Raw genomic sequence first — 21711 nt, 5'->3', positions numbered from 1 at the left:
CCCCTCTTAAGAATTGACCCTGAGTTAATGGTTCAACTTGGGAGTTCATTTCCTAAAGGAACGAAGGATGGAGACGGATTCTCTCTTTTTCGTTCCTTTAGGAAATTAAAAAAAAAATTTAGGCTGCGATTTAGGTTCCTTAAAAATCTGAAATGAATCTTTTTAGGGAAATGCGACCTTGTGTGTATATGTGTATATGTGTGTGTGTGTGTGTGTGTATCTGGCTACCAGTGTCAAAGCTTGCGTTCGGAACGCGTTCGTTGTCGTCAAGCTGAGTCAGTGTCAAATTTTACCCCATTACGTGGTTCAGGTCGGGGCGCCCTAGTCACTCACGTTACATAATTGCCCAGGATTCTGCGGCAGATACGGCCGGTGACCGGTGAGGTATGGTGACAAATTTGCAGACCTTTGAGACGACTTGTTTGATAGTAGGCTGGTGTGACACGATGCCACTGTGGGAGGGGGAGGAGAGGAAGGGAGGAAGGTAGTAGTTTTCCTCTCTCTTTCTCTCTCTCTCTCTTTGAGAGTGAGGTGGTTATGGTGGAGGTTTGGATGGTCATGGCGATTATTCCTGTCTGATCACCTCCCCCTCAGCCATTTTGCACGAAGGGGGTGTCTGTCTCCCCTTTGGCAAGAGGCTGTTCTCATTATCTGAGGGACGAGTGTTATCAGTGGGGTGCTCATGAGTGTTATCTAGTCTGATTGGAGATTGATTTTTTTTTTTTTTGTTTCACACAGCTATTAAGGCCATATTTCCTTAGTTGTTAGGTATATATATGTATGCCATGCATACCATTCCAGAGCCATGTCCTCTCTGATGTCTCACACATTTTGAGTTAATGGTGGGTTACAACTTTCTATTTCACTTCTTAGGGTATTTTCATAATTAGATGATTAATACTTTGATATTAATTGACTTATTAGTTTAGGGGCATCGTGTCTGTTGCTTTTGGAATATGGGAAGTAGTTTCATGATTTTGGGATTATGGATGGCACACATGATATGGGTTTTATTTTATATGATGACATACCAAGCAGTTGTGATAAGGATTATGAAGGTCAGGGAAATGTACTCTCTGCCCCAGGAGATCCATCTTTCCTATTGAGGCTCATGGAGCACTTGGGAGGAAGGCTATGACCACCGGTCAGGACCATATATCATAAAGTGTTCGTGTGTACATTTATGTGCAGAGAGTACAGAGCAATAGGTTTGTAAGTGCTCAGTGTCTTCTGTATAGTAGTTGTGATGTTGGCTTGAAAGGTAGAATATAATGAAATGGTGTTTGTAGCATTTTGGCAAAGGATGATGTCATAGGGGGAGGGTGTGATTCGAGTTCTTTGGGGAGTATGGTTTTTGATGGGTTATTTCAGGTGGGTTGGAGTGCAGAACTGAGTTACGATGTCTGTTGTTTAATTTTTGTACTATTTCATTAAATATGTGTTTTGTTATTGTCATATTTGTTGGCGATAGTGGACGATATGTGAGTAGAGATTCCTGAAGTGTGAGGCAGGGGTAAGCTGTTTACTTCTACTTAGGGTCGCGGTTAGTTGTGGAGTGGTTTGGATGGGAGGGTTCTCATGTTGTTGCATAGTATTGGGTGCTTGTGGGAGCACAGCTTTGATGAGGGAAACTGTATGGATAATGTAAAATTAAATGAAACATGTTTAGAAATCAACAGAATGTATGAATACCTCACTAAGCTCCTCAAAAATCTGAAGTTGTTGATACATAGGTCATATTCTTGTCTGCAGCGTCAAAACACATAGTCCAGAATGTTTTGTTGCTGGTTGTTTCATGTATATGCTGTTCACTGAAGTGTGAAATGGCCAGTTGTCAAATGTAGACAATTTATTTATAAGTAACCCGGCACGTGTTTCTGTAAGAGCCATGGTGTTACTCATGACGTTTATTCCATGAGCTTTTACAACTCTAAGGCTGTGCTACAATCAGTCAGTTGTAGGAATTGGATGAACTCATTTGAAGTGAGCAGTTCTTTGATGAGATTATACTGAGATCTTTTTCGTCAACTTGCATCAAGATAGCCCCACCATGGGGTTCTCACTCGTGTTGTAACCACTAGTATGGGTGGTTCTAGTAATGCCAGTTTGAGCAGTAACCATAGTGTTTGAATATGATTTCAAATGGAAAGACCTTACCCAGCTGTGGTACTTGGCTAATTTCTTGTCAAAAGATTATGAAGCTGGGATGTTTAGCTTTTGACATTGTGTTCCGCAGATTGGAAAATACAGTGGCACTGGTGGAGCATGATTTAGAGTATGATTTTTTATCAAAGAATTTTATATATCAGGGAAAATGTGGGGTTAATTGTTGTAAAGGTAGGTAAGGTGCTAGTGAGATATCAACAGAACCAATATAAAAACCTCATCTGGTAGCTGAAATAATAGTTAAGATGTTTCGATGTTATATATGTTGTCTGTTGAGGATTGTTCGGCAGCTTTCCTAGTCATCTGGTGATATTGCATTTTCCTGGGTGTAACTGGTATATATCAACTGTAATACTGGACTGATCATTTGGATAGATATTGACTGCTGGGGAGGTTAAGTGAATTCTTTGTAGGTTCTGTTGATTTCATACCTATTTTAATAAACCCCATCATTTCCCTGATATACTACCATCACCTTAAGTAAAAGATGAGATAGGTTGGTCATTCACAGGTGTTGCTGTAATCAAAATGATCTGTACAAAGCACTTAGAACATTAGTTACCATTTCCCAACATTAGTTTGAATGCATAGCTAAAATATTCCCTTACTCTCATTATGATGTACCTTGAATTCATAAGCAGTCTATTTCAAATAGCATTACTTAAGGTAAATTATGAATTCTAGGGGAGGTTAGATGAGGGTATCTTAGGCTCTGATTTCTGCAAACATTCCATTTAAAATTACATTACTTATCCCCCATTTTCCATGATATTCCTTACCGTCACCACCTTTACCTTGTTCATCTTTATGAAATGAATAGAATATGATCCCATTGATGTTCTTTTGATCCTACTCTATTCTCAGAACATTAAACTCTAGTGTCATCGTCTACCAAAAGAAATAGAATAGCACTTCTAGACTGGTTCTTCATTGATATGGATGCTGCTTACAACAACAGTATATCACCTCTGGTAGACAGATTAAGATCAAAATCAACAGGACATGCTTGTACCTTCACAGCTTGTTTAAGGAGAGGTTAACTAGGAGGATATATGTTAGAAGTGGAGGGAACAAAAAGGGGTAGACCAAAATGGGTGTGGAAGGATGAAGCATAAAAGATTTTGAGTGATGAAGCCTTAGCATGCAGGAGGATGAAAGGCATGCGTAGATAGACTGAAATGGAACGACATGGAATACAGAGAGTGACATTGTCTAAGTAGGCTGAACCAGGGCATGTGAAAGTGCCAAGGTTATCCATGGTAAGGTCTTCAGGGTGTGTTTGTGGATAGGGAGCTGTGGCTTCGGTGCTTTATCAATTACAGCTAAAGAATGGTTGTGAGCAAATGTGGCCTTTCATATTTTGTTCTTGGCATAACTAGCATGGGATATGATAATCAAATATGAAGAAAAAAATTTGTCAAAATATACCAAATGTGTGAAAAGATCATTTTTAGAGTCAAAATATACCAACTTGTGGTGTGGTATTGCATGTTTGAGTGTGCTTAAAAAAAGATTGTGTTTGCAGGGATATAAACAATGCCCAACAAAGTTTTGCGAATGACAACCATAACATTAGCTTTCTTTTCAATTATCAAAAGCAGGATTGAAATAGTATTGTCTGTTAGGGGAGCTTAAATGATGTTTTCATAAGTTTTGTTGATATTTTACAAACATTCAAACTTAGTTTATGTTAACCCTACAATTTCTTTGATATTCATGACCCCCAGTGCTATTGCCCCAATTAGAATTGTCATATAAAAAGATTTCCCAGTCTTCCTCCCCTGGTTTTGATCTGTTACCCACACAGATTTTAACAAATCTATTAGCTTTCTATGAAATTTCACTGATACAGTCATAAAGTTGTGGTAATATAGTGCACTTACCATTTTTTGCAGTACATTGTCATTGATATGGTCTCTTCTGTGACTTGTATGCATTATTTTTCTCCATCAAGAGACTGCTGATCATTCTCATGTGAAAGGTTTTATATGTTTATATAGTAAAGTCATTTTTGCATGAGAGCTAGAGAAAGGATCATGTGCAAATGAGGTTTCCACTTACTGAGGTGGGAGAAGTAATGGAGTATGTCAGAAAATTATATTTACTCAGAATGAAAACCAAACTTGTGTTCAAGTGCACCTCAAACAAGTCCCATGTGGGCATAAAAACTTCTCTTCACATACCTCATCCAGGTATTCCCATGAGCCATGAACTGGGTGTACAATGTGTTACAATGGACATCTTTTTGACATAATCTACTCCTTTAGTTTTAACACCATACCAAAAGTAGGGAGTGGTTTGAAGTACAGAAATAGAAAAAAGCACGACTAATGGGAAAACTACCCCTTACATAACCAAACCTAAATTTATCCATAACACAGGGACTCTGCCCTCTTCAGCTCCACCCTTACAGTATTTTAGGATCTAGAATCATCATGTTTGCCTGAAGTTACATAGAACTGGCTAATGGGGAATATTTTCCTTTAGGTGCACCACTTTATTTGTCAATTTTTCAGCTTAGAAATGTAAATGTTGCTTGTAACAAGAAACATCCATATTTGTGATGGTAGTTAGAAATGGAATTTTTGTTCTAGATTGAGATTGTTCATTGGGCTTGATTAGAGTAGAGCTGTTTCTTATGCCTTCATTTACAAACTCTGGGGTTGAACATAACAATATCCAAAGAAAACTGATCATAACCAACCTTATGTAACCTACGATACCCTGACTTAGGAATTCCCTGGAGCAATCTTTCGTGGCAATAATAGGCAGTATATAAAAAGAATACAGGGTCATAATTTTTTGTATTTAAAACCTATGAGCCACCACATAGGTTTTTTTCATTGTATATTGATATAGAATTTAAAGATGTATGTTGTTTAAGGATTGTGACCTGCTTTCCCTCATACATGCCCTTTTTCAGTGTAGTTGCATTTTGTGTGTGTGTGTGTGTGTGTGCATTGTGCCCTTCTTAAATCATGGGCAAAACACTCATTTGAAGGTTGAAGATGATGAAAGGTATGCAGGCTGATAGGGATCTAAGGAAGGTTGCAAATGATAAGAGATGAATTTGCATATTCTGTAAGGGTTTTAGTGTACCGAACTCATCCTCCATAGATTTACAGGAATAATTATTGGTTGTAGTAAAAGAAAAAGAGAGAGTGCTGAGTCTAGAGATGAAGTTCCCATAACCAGTAGGTGAAGTAAGTGTAATGAATAGAGTGCAAAATGAAAATTTACAAATAAGTTATGGCATGATCATTGCGAAAATGGAGAATGGCTCGGAGGTGATGCAATATATTGGATGATTGGGATGAAGGCACTGGTGTGAGAGAGCATGTAATGGAGATAATGATAGACGTAGAGGAGTGTTCAAAGTTTTACAGGAAGTAAAGGAGAGTACATGTACTACACTGGCGAAAAGTAGAAGATGGCATGCTAGAAATATTTTGATATATAGGCAGTAACTCATAACCTAAACTTTGTAACTTTATTTTATAAAGTGGCAACTTGTATTTTACATAAATTTCAAGAACATTGAGAACCCTCAAATTTTTATGAGTTTTTCCAGTTTATATAATCAGTGGTCTAGTTAACCATGATGCTTAGCTAATGTTTTCAACAGGATCAGATAGTCTTTGATACTGGCTTTGTAGATATTTTTTCTTGGAGTACCATATATTGCAGTGTTAGAAGCAATAAAAAGATAGCTTAGCTCTTTGCTCTTAGTTTTAAAGTCAGGTATGTATGCTGGAACCTGTGAGACTGTAAAATGTTACCCACCTTTGCTGGAGTCATAGCCCCTTTGATTAATTCATTGTATTATAGCTTGTCCACATGACCACGCATGTATATGTTTTACTCTGTATATTAAGTTTTTATTTGAATGATTATTTATGTTTTCATTTTATCATGATTTTTTTCTTAGGAAACAGCAGCAAGATGAGTATCCAATGGACGCTGATTGCGGGTGTGATGTACGCAGAGCTGGCTGCGACAATTTTGCTCTTAATACCCCTCATTTCACCAGCAAGGTGAGTGCTAGGTTTAATTTTTTTTTCTTATTTTACAAGTGAAATGAAGCAGGATGTGTTAAGCAAAATAATTTTTATGCAGCAAGGAGGAAAAGGGTAGTAAGATCAATAGAATATGAATTTTCACAAAAAAGTGTGTTTTATGGATTTCTCTGCCTCTTTTATGTCCATGTTGTGATGTCCCTTCTCAAGATTGAGCCCCTTGATCATCAGAGAGCTCTACCTGACAGAGGATTCAAAACACAATTTTGTTCCTTGAACATGATGTACCCTTCAGGATTTCACCCCCAATGGCTGTGTTAGAATATATGAGGGTAGCTGATGGCCATCATAAGAGTCCCAATAACCTTAAAAGAATCCCCCTCAGCCTATGATGTGCTAGCTACAGAGCTTCAGATGGTGTCTCCTGACAGTTGACCCTCATCTCCCTTTGTTCATGCTTGTAGTGCAGAACTGGTAATGGATCAATTGGCCGATGACACACATAGTGTCATCCAGAATATGACAACTGCAAAAGCTTGGCAGTTCATGATGCTTCACACTTGGCCACAACCCTGCACACCCTAGGCAAGTGGGGGATGCTTATGAAAACTGGCAGGCTTGATTCCCTGTGATGCCTGTACTCTTGAATAGTAGAGCTCGTCTCACTCCACCCAGTAACTCAAATAGTTTCATTGGTCAGCAAGGAGGGTGAAATTTGTATAAGTCACATTGAGTCATCCTCCAGTAGGGAGTAAGATTTGTGCTGCAGATCAGAGTGATGAGTTCATTGCAGGAGTGAATTGCAGAGCACTTCATATGTGAAATTTGACGTCAATGCTTTTGGTTGTATTTGAAGTAGGGTGTTGAGATTCTTTTGCTGAGGAAATCTACAGTTTCATCAAAGCCTAGAAATGGTCTTTCAAAGGTCCTTGGTATTTTGCAGTCTGTACTTTTATGGGGAATATGGCTTCATAACTTCTTATGAAAACTCTTGACTTATAGCAAATGAGATCAAGAAGAGTTAGTGAAATTTGTGCAGTGAAGAAACATTGAAATAAGATTTGAAAATGAATTTTTTAGGAAAGTTCAAGTAGACCCAAAGTTTCTTGCTAAAATCAAGACTGTTAGATATAAGATTAAACCTTTTTCAATAGTCTTTTCAAAATTTCCATGGAATATCTATTTTGTATCCAGGCGAGACAGAAAAATTCCGTTAGTCTTAAAGAAGGTTACGACTGACATCATTTGTTTATTTATCGTGGCATAGAACACTTCATTTTGGATTAGGAAGTTGGCTCTCCTTTCACAACTACAGCCTCTCAGAGCTCTTTATGTAGGAATTGGCCATGGCAGTTAACAGATATCCTGATTAGAGTTTACTAGTGTTTGGATTTGTTTGACCTCTTTTTTGTGGCTCTGGGATTGCCACCGTATGAAGAGAACTATCCAGATTGTTGGTATGGTTTTTCAAGGTTCCTGTTCAGGTGGGTACTAGATGTAAATAGAGCTCGATTTGAAGGTGAGAAATGTACATCTTGAAGTGCAGAAAATCGTGTCTTTAAAGTAGGTAGAACTGTCTGAGCATCCATACATTTTTCCATCCATGCGTCTCTACCCTTTTCAAAAGACTTGTCTTTGAACCCATGCATTAACAGGCCCATGGCACAGGTGCCAGTGGATTGCTAGTGATTTGGGATGGTTGTTGGATTGTGTAACATGGAGCTGTGTGTCTTTGATACCATAGTTTGGTGATGGTGATTCATTTGATGACTAAGATTCTATGAATGAATTCTTACCAGCCTCAAACACATCATGGTACCCAAAGTGCTTAAAGCTCTGATGGAGACACCCAGTATAAAGGTATATGTACTTGAGTTTTGGAACTCTGGCTTCATTGAAGAAATGGTTCTGTATACCTGAGAACATAATATTTTTGTTTATGTTTTGGTTGAAATGAAGTATTGTCTAAGGTAATATATTCTTACTACGAGTCATAAGGGTTGTTTATATTTGTAAGGAGTGCTGCTTTTCTTTAGTCTTGCATGCTAATGTAACATGGGTTTTGCAGTTGTTCTCTGTAATGTAGCAATTAGCATTGCTGACCATATTGTTTTCATGGGCTGTCAGAGGTCAAGTGTATATGTTCGTCTCGTGGATTCCATGCTAAATTACATATAAGATGCATCCACTCTGTCACACTTTCTCCTCCATATTTTAGCATTTCAGCCATAATTCCATCCACTCCAGAAATCTTTCCTACCTTCAGCCTCATTATTCTCCTCCTTGCCACCCATTTTGCCATAGGCCCATGCATTTGTATCGTCTTCCTTCCATCCTCCATATCCATGTATGTAACAGCTGCTGCCTCCACTTCTCCCACATTCATCATTTCTTCAAAATACTCTCTCCATCTTCTTTTCACTTCCTTCTTTTGATTCAGCATCTCCACTTTCTTACTTCTCACATCAACATTTCCACTCTTACATCCACCTCTTTCCTTTTTGTAGCCTTCTAGTATAGTTTCTTATGATCGCAAAGCTTTCCACTGAACTTCTTTCTGAAATCTTCAGCTATTCTTTCTTTGCTTTCCTCTATCAGCTTCCCAACATTCCAATTACATATTTGTATTCTTCCCTCCCTCTTTGCTGAACTTCCACTGGTACATTCCTATTGAGCAATCCACCATATGCCTTTTTCTTCTCTTCCACAGCATTTGTAATCTCTTCTGTCCACTATGCATTGCTGTTTTTATTCCTGTATCTCTACCTTGTATTCAACCACTGATTCTACATTCAATAGTATTTCTCTAAACATTTTAAACCTCATTCACACATGACTGCATTCCTACATTCAATGCACTTCCTTCTAAGCTTTCAGTTACCTTCCTTTCACACTCCCTTCATTCTTTGTGATTCGTTTTCTCATGTGCCTGCAGTTTTGTCTCTCCATTCTTCCCTACACCATACTTCCACTTCTCACTGACCCTCATCCCCACAAAAAAAAACACGAAATGGTCGTAGTCTCCAAAGAATCCTCTCATGACTCTAGCGTCTAGCAGAGTCTTTCTCAGTCTTTCATCCGCTGCCACATAGTCAGTCAAAGCCTTTTGCTCTTCTCTTCCATCATTCCTTATCCATTTATATCTGTGGATCATCTTATGCTGAAAAAAGGTGTTTGCAAGGAATAAACCATTCTCAGCACTAATGTCCTCAAAATAACTTCCATTCCCATTTACTCACCTATCTCGGCAGTTTCATTACATCCATTATCACATTCATATCACCCAATATGACCATATTTCTCTCTCAAAACCTTTTATACAGTCATTCAGATTTCTTCAGAAAAGGGTCCAAGCACCATGATTTTTTTTTCAAGAATTAGCTGAAATGTTTAGAAGGACTGTGCAAAAACAGAAAAAATTAAAGGTGGATATAGTTTCATGAAGGAAGTTGTGAGTAAAGTAACATATGGAACACTCAAGAAGTGCAATTGTCCATATCTGGAATGAATGCAGAAGGTTTTTGAGAAAGACTTAACTGTAAAGTGGGAAGGTGGCAGAAATTTATGTTTATGAAAAGGTATATAAGAAGGTCGTGTAAAGACAATGATGTATGATAATATCTTCACATGCCACCACTTTACCTCTATGTAGCAAGAGAAGACATATGATATTGTTACAAACCTGTGTGTTTGTTATCGCAAACCTGCATATTCATTGTGTTTATGATAGAGAATTTGTATGCTTAGGTAAGCCACGTGGTGACCTGGGAGATCCCAAAAGATTCCTCGACCTGTTCCACATGTACCTGTGATCTCACACACCTTAAGTCAGGTGGCCAAGATTAGTGGTGCATGTCGCAAGTGATCACTGATTACTTCTCAGATCCCATGGTCACGTGACCCAAGGTCAGATACGAGGTCATGCCTGGGAAAGTTTGCCCACCCATCCTGGTTGTGTCATCTCAGAGATGCAGGGCTGGGCTGTCAGACAGTATGAGGGCCAGACCTTAGTCCTCCCAGCCAATCACATTGGGATGAGGGCATGACAATCAGTCTTTTGACCAGTCAAGGGCAATTAGGGTTTTCTGACCTATCGTAGCCATAGGTGGTGGGTCAAGGCATGGGTAGCTGTTCCTTGAGATAAAAGGCTCAGACGATAGTCTGGCAGCCGATTCCTTCAGCAGACCTGTGCCCAGAAAGGTAATGTAGGCTTTCCTTGTCTCAAACCCCATAACCACCACTGCCCTAGATTGTAAGATGTTATACTGTGTCATGTCAGGTGTGAGTGTAATAGTATATCATAGCTTGTCATAGAGTTGCCCAACGAATAAGTGTCTTGTATCATGCTTTCATAGCCAACTTGTCATAAAGGAAAGAGATCTGGTCTGAAGTCGTACCTGGAATGTAGAATGTGGAATATTGAATGTTAAGTGTTGACAAAAGTTTGTACCTGATTAATATACTTTGTTCTCTTGTATTCTTATTTCTTGTATTATATGTAGATGTAACCCTGCTGTTTGCTTTCATCCCATAATGTTAAGATAGCTGTATCCAGTGTGCATAACAATATAATTGACAGTCCTTCCCAGAAGGATTTGAACAATATACTGATTATTTACGATTCAGATGGCATGCAGTATTCAAGTCTCGCTTTCTTCGAAGCATTGGCAACATGTCACACATTTACTTCAAAGTGTTTCTCGGACTTCTTGTGCTCCTCTTCTTAGGTAAGTAAAAAGAAAATTTATTTCTTATGCTCCATCAGTACAAGGTGGCTCACACAAGACCCTCATCTTTTCTTATCACTCACGCATATTTTTACACATTCTTCTGTGATATGATCATCCTTCTTACACACATACAGCAGTGTCAGTTCTTGGCAAACAACCTCACTTGAGCCTTTTTTTGAGAACTTGTAATCTCTGCAAAAAGAGAAAAATACTATGAGTATCATTTGAAATGAGGCTTTATGTATCAGGTTTTATTTGCAGAACAAATCTTACTATGTGCTTTTGAGAGTGGATGTGGGTGCTCAGAATGCCAGACATTATGACAGAATGGCTAATTGTTTTCCTTGTAGGCGACAAGTTTGAAAAGAAGGAAGTTGGTTTTATCTTCATGGAAGAAAGACTAATATTCCAAGATGTAATAGACAAAGAATCATTTTGATTATTCATGTTACATTAGTATGCTTTTGCAGTATTTGTATATCATGTAGAATCTGCCTAATTGTGTTATTTGTTTATTATCCCCCAAGAAAGCTTTCAAAATCTCAATGAGCCTTCCTTAAAAACAAGTGGGCAGTGATTTTGATGTTAAAGATTAAATTTGGTTATGTAGTGTAATAGAAAAGATATCACAGCTGGGAACCTTGTAAAGACAAAAATTTACTGGCTCCACATTGGGGTGAAGATTCATGGCAATCCAACTCCATAGAATATATATACCTACCTACGAAAATTTATTGTTCCTGCATATCACTAAATATGGTGTGACATTGTAGAGCTCCCTTGTATTGATTTTAATTATATAACTTTGAGACCTCTTTTATGGATCCTTGTAATTTCATGGTTGTGCTGCAGTCAGAGTAGGGAATTGATAGACGCCTTTTTGAGTGAGAAATTTTCGTGGAGATCTTGTACTCATTTTGTCTATTGACAGTTATACAACCTTCCTGAAGGTGATTTTCACACATGGCATAAATACATGCAAGCAGAGTCCAGTAATTCTCAGTTCTGTATTGTTAACATGTAAACGGTAGTCAGACTTTGGGATCGTACTTCTTGAAATTCAGTGTGGTACAGAATATTATAACATTGCACAAAAATAAATTGACTCAAAATAGCTTTCTTGACTTTGTTTTGTTGAGCACATTAGGAGGAGGAGACATCTTCTGTTTTGGGAATGATTTTGAAAGAAGATTAGAGAGTTACTTCCTTAGTAAGTTAAGCATTATGTATAAGGGAAGAAGGTGAAAATAGCTGAATCCAATGAATGACTGTCACTGATAGGGCTTAGTATTATTAGTAATGCATTCTTAAATGATTAAGATGATTATATACATACAGTCTTTAATCATCACTCACATCCTTAACCCATGTCATGAAGTGTGTTGAAGTGAAAAGTGTACTTCCACACGTAGAGAAATGCTTCTTGATTTTTCACTTTACTCACAAACTTGAGTTGTTAGGTTAGACCAACATCTCCATTGATACCATCTCAGTACACAAGTTTTTACTGTATACAATCCCTATTAATTTTATTAACACCTTTACCTTTGATATCCCTAGCTTTATAAATTTCTCTTAGTGCATTCACCTGTCTTTTTTTTTTTTTTTTCAGTCTTCTTCTTCTCTTAATACCCTCTACTTTACAGCTATATATCTTCTTGATCATATTAGTATCTGCCATATCTTCTACATTAATGTACCTTCCTATAAGACTTTAATTAATTCACCTTTTTATTGATGTCTTCATGGCACATAACCTTCTTTCATTCACCTTTTTATTGATGTCTTCACAGCACATAACCTTCTTTCATCTTCTTTCTTCATATCCTCTTAATTTCAAGTATGCTGTTTGTTGGACCTCTAAAAGTGTGTGAAGAAAAGAACTAATGGTAGGAAAAGGTAAGACCTAGGTCTAATTTTCTTTTTATATCTCTGACACCTATGGGAACTCCCTCAAGAGGGTGGCCACGGCAAAAGAGTCTTAATGACTGTTGAACTCTAGTGCTGCTTCTTAGTGTTTTAGTGCCTCACCCTTAATAAAGAGGCCACTGGTAGAGGGCAACACTTGTGCAGCGTTTCAGAGGCTCCTACCTAATGTTCGTAGCTACTTCTACCTAATGCTAGAAACAAGATCTTTCCACTTTGTCTTTTTATTTATTGCACATAGTTAGTGCTTGCTTGTATAAAGGTATGTGTGTTGTATCCAACAGATGCCATCCGTGAGATGCACAAGTACAGCTCTGAACTAGCCATTGAGAGTCGAAGTGATCATGGCCACCATTTGGATTCTGAAATGCAGGCACACATGAGATTGTTCCGAGCTCAGCGCAACTTCTACATTTCTGGGTTCTCGCTCTTCCTTTGGGTGTAAGTAATCATGATTTATCATTTGACCTTCAGATATTTTCTCTTGAGAAATTTGTCATACTCACTTAATCAGGACTAACCACATTTGCTCAAGTCACTTGATTTATACAGTCCAACAATATGTGATAGTATAACAGAGTTGCAATGAAATGTAAATTTCTTTGCCTGTAAAACTGTCCATTTGCTGCCCAAACTGTAGGCTCCTTCCACTGTTTACCACATCAAACTGGGACCGTCAAGGATACATGAAGTAGATCCTTATCCATCACCTATTTCCTTTAGATTTATCTTCAGTGTGGTCAAAGCATTTGCAAATCAAGCCAGTGTTGCCTCCAAAATCTCCCACAAAACCACAGCTTTATGCTTTGTCCATAAAATTATGTCCACTAATAATGCTTTGAAGAAAACAAAAGAAAACTTTGGTAATTTGAGATTATATAATTTGTCTCATGAGGTGGGAAGTGTAGGTTAGGGTGAGAGTGACCTATTGTTGGTGGGATGCTGAAGCACTCATTACATATGTGAAGTTACACAACTGTATATCAACAAGTGGCTCAGAACTGAACTAATGTGCAAGCACACTCAGACACAGGTACCAAAGCGGTGAGTAACAATAGATCTTTCTCCATTGTTTGAAGGGGGAACTAAAACGTATCTTGTGAATTCCATTCTAACACATTGTTGTGGGTTCAGATAACAACAAGGAAGGGATTGTTTAATCTAATGCACTTGAAAAATATATTGATGTCACTATTGTTTTGGGTTCAAATAATGAAAAGGAAAGGATTGTTCGATTTGATGTCTTGTGACACATGCATGGGTTTAACTAAAATGGTCAAGGAAAATGAGAAAGGAATGGTGATTTGAGTAATATTATTAGTCACAGAGCATTGATTGTGGAGGAGCATTGGGTTTTCAGGATGGTAAGAAAGTTTGTGAACTAGCGGTTTACCTTAAAGGATGTGTGTGTTTAGGAATACTTTGAGAAGTCAGATAAGAGATTTTGTATAAGAGAACTGTTTGAAAATCAGGAAGATAGAAAAATATGATATATATTTTGAAGAGCAGAAGATACTCAATAATAAGTGTGCTGGTTGAACCATGTTCTAAAGCAGTAAAATTATGAGTGGTGATTGTGCACTAATAGTGCCTATTTCCCATGTTATTAGTTTATGAGGTTGGCAGGATGTTTTGAAAAGAAACTGTGAAAATAAATGATGTATAAAAAAGGGTGATATATTTTGACAAGTAGAAGGTAATGAATGGAAAGTGGGCTAGCTGAACAACTTGCAGAGGTATTGTGTTGAGGAATCCTTATGGAATGACGAGGTTATCTTCCTGGCGATGTTGTTACACTAGAATGTGTTCATGTGATAGATTGAGACCCATTTTATAAGGGTGGTTACATTCTAGACCAAAAATTTCCCCAATCTGTTAGTTATATATGGACCATATCTGAAACATCAGGCTTACCATAGGAATACCAAACTACATTATGATTCCGCAGCTGTTGCCATTTTACCGGTAAATCAGGTGGTATTTTATGATTTTTACTAAGAGTGCTGGTGATGAAGGATTTAGGTGTGCAGTGGGGGGGTGGAATGGGGGTTTTTCAATCCTTCCAAAGTAAGTTTAAACATTTTATTTTGTGATATTAATGTTCGCTGATGTTATTTAATGGAAGTATCGTGTGTGTATGTGTCAGTGGTGGTTTAAAGTAAATATGGGAGTGCATCAAAGTTTTATGCTGTTATAATTGTTGTTTGATATTTTTATGAATGAGGTTGTATGGGATGTGTAGTTATATCAGTTGTAGGGGATTTGGGGATTATAACCCCATCATATTAGTTTATTATTATTGGTTTATCCCAGGGGATGGGGGAGAAAGAATAATCCCAGGGGATGGGGGAGAAAGAATACCTCCGCCTTATTCCCTGATTGTGTTAAAAGGTGACTAAAAGGGGTTGGAGCAGGGGGCTGGAAATCCATCCCCTCCTGTTTTACTTTCTGAAAGCAGCAGCAGAGAAGGAGGCCAAATAAGGCTCAGTCATCTGTTCCTTATGCTACCTTAATGCAGGAAAGGCAAACGTATGAAAAAAATTAGTTTATCTTGTGACACAATTCCCTTTTGCTCTGCATTTCAAAATCTGTCTTTGGACACAATTTTTGTGTGAGAAATACAGCTTCTCCACTGAAGCCCAGTGAAAATGATGTGGTTTACTTGATTGATTGAAATTTCAGCTTTTCATGTTATATGGGATTTTTCTGTGTGACAAAGAGAGCTGATTGGTAGGCAGATGACTTTCTCACAGCTAAGAAGGCCTTTCAATCATTAGAAATTTCCTTTCTTCTATTCATTATGTGATCATCCCTACACCAAACCCCAAACTCATCTCACTCATTTGCTTTTTCCATTTTTCATGTAGCTCTGTCCTTAACTTACTTTGATTATATATAAGATTAATACTTCAATTATTATGATAGGGTGCTTCTGCGTCTGACATCTCTAATCTCCCACCTTGCTATAACATTGGCCGAGAGAGATGCAGCACTTAGACAGGCTCAGAGTGCATCTCATACTGCAGAAACTCTTCTAAAGCAAGACAAAGCAGAAAAGGAAGAAGAAAAACAGAAGGAAGCAAATGTCTCAAATGAAATCAAAGAACTTGAAGAAGGTAAGCTAATGAATACAGTTATATTATTACTGTTTGCTTGTAACAGTTACATTGAATTCAGTCACTGTTCATTTATTTGGACATTACCTTTTTTAATTGAGAAATAATGATTACATTAATATCTTAATAGAACTTTTAGTTATTCGTATTTTGTTTTAATTCATGACTTGTTGTGGTAATTGATGTCTGTTTTAGTGACATCATTTCTTAACGGATAACAGGATTGACCTGTGCTGAACTTTTCCAAAATTCCATAATCACAACAGGCCTCTGCAAATTCATCAACACTGACATTTGTTACTATTTATCCCTTACATTGGCAAGGTTCCTGCAGTTAATTTTATACTCATTACTGAATTATTCTTCTATTTATCTCTCCACTTCACATTATTGTTTTATGTTCCTTTTTCGTTACCTACTTGTAAAAGTATGTCTCGTAAATTTTCTCATTCCATTGCTGAATCCTCTCAACTTTTTTGATATCCCTCCTTAAGACAATAAAAACTTTGCACCCAGCATCAGGTACAGAATGCAGGTTGCATTTCTTCCAGCAGACTCTAATATGTCAGTAACATACAATTTTTCCTGATATTCCTCTCAGATCTTATTCAACTTGCCTACATTTTTTGTACTTGGGATGTGAATATCTCTTTAACTGCGTCAGATGTTAACCTTTAATTATATCATGTACATTAGTGCATGATGGCTCTCTGATGATAATTATTGGTATTACACTAAAATTCCCCTCATCAGGATTAAGTATGACCTATAATCCATCTGGTTGAATGAGTTTTCCTGTAACTTGAGTATTGATTATGACACATGAAAAACATATCTGCAAACATGATGAATTATTATTATTAGCAGGGGACTGGAAATTGTGCCATCCTGTATTATTTTCCAAAACAAGGGACAGAGGAAAGAGCCATTTTGGGATCTTTTTTCCTCTAGGCCTCAGTCATTTTTTCTGAACACTACCTTGCGCACACAGAAAATAATGAACAGGTATGAAAGAGAAAAGTTCAAAAATAAAGGAGAAAAAAGGTTCATGCAAGCACTCGGTTAATGTAATTAAAGTTAAGTGTCCATGTTTGACCATCTTTATGTGACCTCCAAGTTCATTTGAGCTCATCTTAGTCAATTTAAGCAAATCTCTGTTGGTAAAATCATGGTTAAGCAAGTATGTTAGTAAAAATATTTTCTTTTCTGTTTGTTTGGCGAGCCTTTGATGTCTCCTCAGCCTTGCTTTGATTTTTCCTTTTTATACATGTTCACCATTTCCCACACTAGTATAGTAGTATCAGGAACTGATAAAGAAATGGCCTCATTCACTCACATTCACTTAAGTTGTTATGTATAAAATATCGAAACCATAGCCCCATGCCACAGACCTCTTAGTGGTTCCCCCTATCTGCTTCATACACTCTTGTTTCAGCCCATTAACAGTACATTTTCCCCTGCAATCCACATCGCTCCAATTGCTGTATCCTTCGCACCCTCCTGTATTCATATATTTGGTTTGTATTAACAAGTTTTAATTCTATATATCAGAAAAACATCGTCTTGAAGCAGAACGTGATGCTGCCTTGAAGCAAGCAGAAGCTGTAAGCCGCGAATATGATCGAATGTTGGAGGAACATAGGAAACTGCAGGAAGAAATGAAGGAAGCCTCAGGAGTTCAGGAATCAAAGAAAGATGATTGAAATGTGTCTGGAAGAATGTTGGACTAAGGTATTTTATGAAGAAACATTGAATTAATGTGGGATTAAGTTTCCAAAAGCATGGAATTCCTCTGTACTCAATTTGTACTGGCTCGCTTTGTTTGGTAATTAATATTTTTTCTTCAAAGTTTCAGTTTAATCATCTTTGAGTATAGTATATTTCAAGAAAAATAGCATTGTAAGATAATCATATCGGTAAAAGGTTATGTAGGGGGTATTGTTTATGTAGACAGAATTGGAATTTTTTAAGATGTAAATTTTACAAGAATGGCACTCTGACATGCAGTTGTTTTTGAAGGTTGTAATATACAGTCATTAAAGGATAACCATTACTTTTGTTGAATCATGTAACTACATAGAAATAATGCAAATAAGTCATATATAACATTTCCAGTTAGTATAAATTAGTATGAATTTATACTTGATTCCCCTCATGTTATGAGTGCACTTTAAATGTAACAATGTCCTAGAACTCATGATGCTGTTGGCAACTGAAGATTATTTGCTGTGCTTTGCATATTTAGGGCCCTATGGTAGTAGGGTGTCGCATAACAAAGCTCACCTGGCAGCAAAACCAGCTATTATCCAGATTTTTAACAGGCTTATCTGGCAACCAGTAATTGTGCTGCTGCCAGCACTTACGATGCATCATTCACTTAAATTACAGAGATGTTTTTATAGCTTAAATGCATTTGGTGTGGAACAGAGTATTTAGTCCCACCATCGTTGTTGCCAGCTCTCTTGGGATTAACATCATGAGTGTGGATGTTAACATATTATGTTTAGTTATTTCATATTATCCAGAAGCACTCCAGTTTGAGTCCCTACTTTGTATCAGTAGGGAAGGCTTCCACTTTGAAGTCTTTTAACCATAGGATCATTGGGTGGTTTTTAACAGTCGTCAAACCTTTATGTATGAACAAGCTTTGTATCACTCAGCAGTACTTGTGTTGTATCCTGTACCAGTGAAGTGCAATATTTATCTCTGTCTTTACCATGTCTTCCTTTCCTTCTGCTTTAGTAGAATGATTCTGATAAATTTTACCGTTAAATCCTCAGTTAAGGATATCGAATGAGGACACACATGCACACTCATTCTTCCATGTGTCCTTAACCTCTCATATGCATACACCATAAATTTGCAACACAGACATATCATAATCATGCAGGTTTTCTCATTTCCCAAAGCAGAGGAGTAAATTTAACCAAAACCAGATGTAAACAGATTTTACATGCATTCTCTTCATCTGGAACTGTCACAATAGAGCTTTAAATGAAGGAGCATAACTTATGTTATAAAGTACTCTAGAAATGTCTTGAAGAACTCTAACAATGTCAAGTATTTGTAGACATTGTTAACCATATTGCACATCACTGAAGTAAAGTTGTGCCAAAAATATGTGCAGCTTGTTTCATAGGCAAACAAGAAAGTACTTTTGATATGTTACACCTTCATGTTTATTTTTTTCATGTTCTGTTACTTTCTTAGTGGAAGGAAGTATGAATACCTTACAAATGCTGTGGAAACGCTTGGTAAGGTGTAATACAAGTTCAAGGATCTACAGCTTGAAAAGGGGCTGAAGATATTCTGATTTATGTCCTCTCTGGCACGGCAAATCAGGTGATGTTCATGTATTATATTTCATAGTACATTTTCCTGGACAGAAAAAAAAAGCCATATGTATATTGTCACTTCAGTTTTACACTGAATTGAAGACCAGAATTCAAAACATGGTATTATACTTGAAGCCATTAATTTTATTAAACCAAAGACAGAATGGGATTGGTTAAGTGGAAAATATGGTTTCCAGGATTTCCAGAAAATGAAAGCTACTTTCGAAAAACCTTAGCATAACAAGCCCAGTGTCTGAGCCCCCCTGAAAACTGGCCTGCTCACAATTGATTTGGCTGGTAAGGATATTATGTGATAAGGTACTGAATTAGAATGTGTAATTTCTGTTTCAGCGTAAGTAGTACTCATTTGCTTGGAAATGAAATTTAACATTTTCCTTATTCATATTTTTTTCCCCAATACCTCATTGCGTTTCCTGCATTAACTGGGTAGTGTTAGGAAGTAACGAACAGTGGCCTTATTTGCACACATCCAATCTAACTGTCATGCATAACATAACAAAATCAGACCATATATAATGTGTTAGGAAAATTCATTTTGTAAAATCTTAACAATTAAAGTTTCTTTGTATCTCTCTTACAGTTAGAATTGACAGTATTTCTTAACAGTGGTGCTCAGGCAGAACATCATTACCAGCACACTGTTTAAAGTTGTTGGTTTCGGAAATTAAGCGTTTGTGTGCAAGTACAACATGTCTAAATAAAATATATGAAGAACTCTGTTTGCAGTTGTTGGTGCAGTTTATTTTGGCTTATTTCTTTATGGTCTCAGTGATGGAGACAGTGAGTTTGAATTACTGCTTTTTGGTCACATATAGTTTTGCAAGGGAAAATGCATAATCTTAAGTTGTGTGTTGGATTGTTTGGGAATAAAATGTACGAAATAACATCATCTGTTTTACTCTCTTTTTTAAGTAGTGATGTTATTCTTATTTTCTGTGTTCTTCAAGACTTCTAAAAAGCAGCATGAAGACTTCTGTATGCATATAACTCTGTCTACCACACTTCATTACCTGATGAATTATTTTCATCATTTCTCTCTGTAATCCTCTGAATATGAGGTACACAGCACAGAGCCAGTGGCTGCTTGTAAGAATCCAGATGATGCACTACTTTTGTGAAAGACATTGACGTTGTATATAGGTAGTGCAACGTGGTGTTAATCCCCATGAAAATTTACCTTTGATGCCAATAAAGATGAAATATTTATTTCAGGCCTTGAGTGAGGCTAAAGGACAACAAACACGATAAGGCTAAGGCTCATTGGTAACTCTGTAATCAGAAGACAGCAAGAAAAATTCTGCACCAGGAACCCTTCATACCGAAAAAAAATTCTGTTACCCAGGTGCCAGGATAGATGATTTTGCTGATGCTGTAGATGAGTTTTGTGATGGAACTGACAGTAATCTGCTTGTTATCTGTCATGTAGGTACTATCAATGTACTAAAGAAGAAATCAGAGGAGCTGTTGGAGAAATAATGCCTGCTTACTTGGTATTTCCAAAATAAAACTGATAATATGATGATTTCAGTTTTTCCCAGGATTGGCACCAGAAATGCCTTTCATAAGGCATTCAGTCATAGTTGATAAGTGAATCTGTTTTCATGAAAGAAATGAATTTGTAAACTTTTGGAAGCATTTCTACATACATTCTGATCTTTATGAAGGATGGACTACATCTGAATGAAGTCGGAGATGTGCATTTTGGTTGGCTCTACAGTGAGTCTACTCATTTTGGTAAAAAGATTTCAGCTTGTATGGGGTAAACATAAATACTTTTTGAAATAGGTCTCAGAGTCACTTAAAAATTTTGTGTAAATGCACAGAGTATACACAATGAAATTTCAGAGTCAGAGAGAAAAGCATGAGAAGGAAATTATGGTATTTCTGAAGCATGGTTAGATATCAAAAACAGAGATTGCTCTGCTGAATGTGCAATTCCAGGGTACACACTGTGTTACAGTAATTGGGGAAATAAAGTAGATGGTTGTGCCTTACTCTGGTAAAGCTCATCTTAGCTGATGATAATGTTGCCATCATTTCTGTAGAAGATAAGTTTCATAAGAAAATAACAGTGGGACCAGATTATAGGCACAAAAACCAGAGGTAGATGAAATATATTAAGATTAGTTAGCTGATATTTGTTATGAAAACAATGTCACGGTAAAAGATATGAACATGATGGTATCCGAGCTGGAGGAATTCCTTTCCAGTGTTTTTGAGCACAGACTTTACCCAAATATGCTTGACAGTGCCCAAGTCCAATTAATAGAGAAACCAATTTGCAGCAAGAATGTATTAGATTTAGTTCTAACTACAAAGGAGAGTCGCATTAATTACGTTGAATTTAGAGAAGAGTTTAGCACAAGTGATCACCAACAAATTACTTTTGATGCAACTCTGA

General features: G+C 37.1%; 2 protein-coding genes across 4 annotated transcripts in view; one reads left to right on the top strand and one right to left on the bottom strand.

The window, feature by feature from the left end:
- The first annotated feature begins 348 nt into the window (after window positions 1-348).
- LOC139763119 (B-cell receptor-associated protein 31) lies at window positions 349-20196 on the top strand. Of its 3 annotated transcripts, none has more exons than XM_071688792.1 (6): window positions 349-384; window positions 6095-6200; window positions 10809-10909; window positions 13123-13279; window positions 15764-15954; window positions 17506-20196. In XM_071688792.1, exons 2-6 carry the CDS (start codon window positions 6109-6111, stop codon window positions 17655-17657), a joined length of 693 nt encoding a protein of 230 aa, XP_071544893.1. In that variant the 5' UTR covers window positions 349-384; window positions 6095-6108; the 3' UTR covers window positions 17658-20196. The 3 variants fall into 3 exon arrangements, with proteins under 3 accessions (XP_071544893.1, XP_071544892.1, XP_071544891.1); XM_071688791.1 differs by lacking the exon at window positions 349-384 and adding an exon at window positions 1120-1144; XM_071688790.1 differs by lacking the exon at window positions 349-384 and adding an exon at window positions 1169-1208.
- Window positions 6197-21711, bottom strand: part of LOC139763118 (apoptosis-resistant E3 ubiquitin protein ligase 1) — a 323876-nt gene continuing 308361 nt past the window's right edge. Inside the window, exon 17 of the mRNA XM_071688786.1 lies at window positions 6197-11104. Coding sequence (XP_071544887.1) covers window position 11104 — 1 coding nt within the window. The 3' untranslated portion in view covers window positions 6197-11103. The remainder of the gene's footprint in view (window positions 11105-21711) is intronic.

This window comes from Panulirus ornatus, chromosome 46 (genome assembly GCF_036320965.1).
Source record: "Panulirus ornatus isolate Po-2019 chromosome 46, ASM3632096v1, whole genome shotgun sequence".
In the NCBI taxonomy this organism is placed as follows: Eukaryota; Metazoa; Arthropoda; class Malacostraca; order Decapoda; family Palinuridae; genus Panulirus; species Panulirus ornatus.
Note: the sequence above shows the minus strand (reverse complement) of the source record. Positions and strands in the feature narration are given on the sequence as shown.

Coding starts and splice junctions, on each gene's coding strand:
- LOC139763119 (XM_071688790.1), top strand. CDS start 1,184: ATGTGCAGAGAGTACAGAGCAATAG. Junction 1,209..6,094: donor CAGAGAGTACAGAGCAATAG/GTTTGTAAGTGC, acceptor TTTTTTTCTTAG/GAAACAGCAGCAAGATGAGT. Junction 6,201..10,808: donor CCCCTCATTTCACCAGCAAG/GTGAGTGCTAGG, acceptor TTTACGATTCAG/ATGGCATGCAGTATTCAAGT.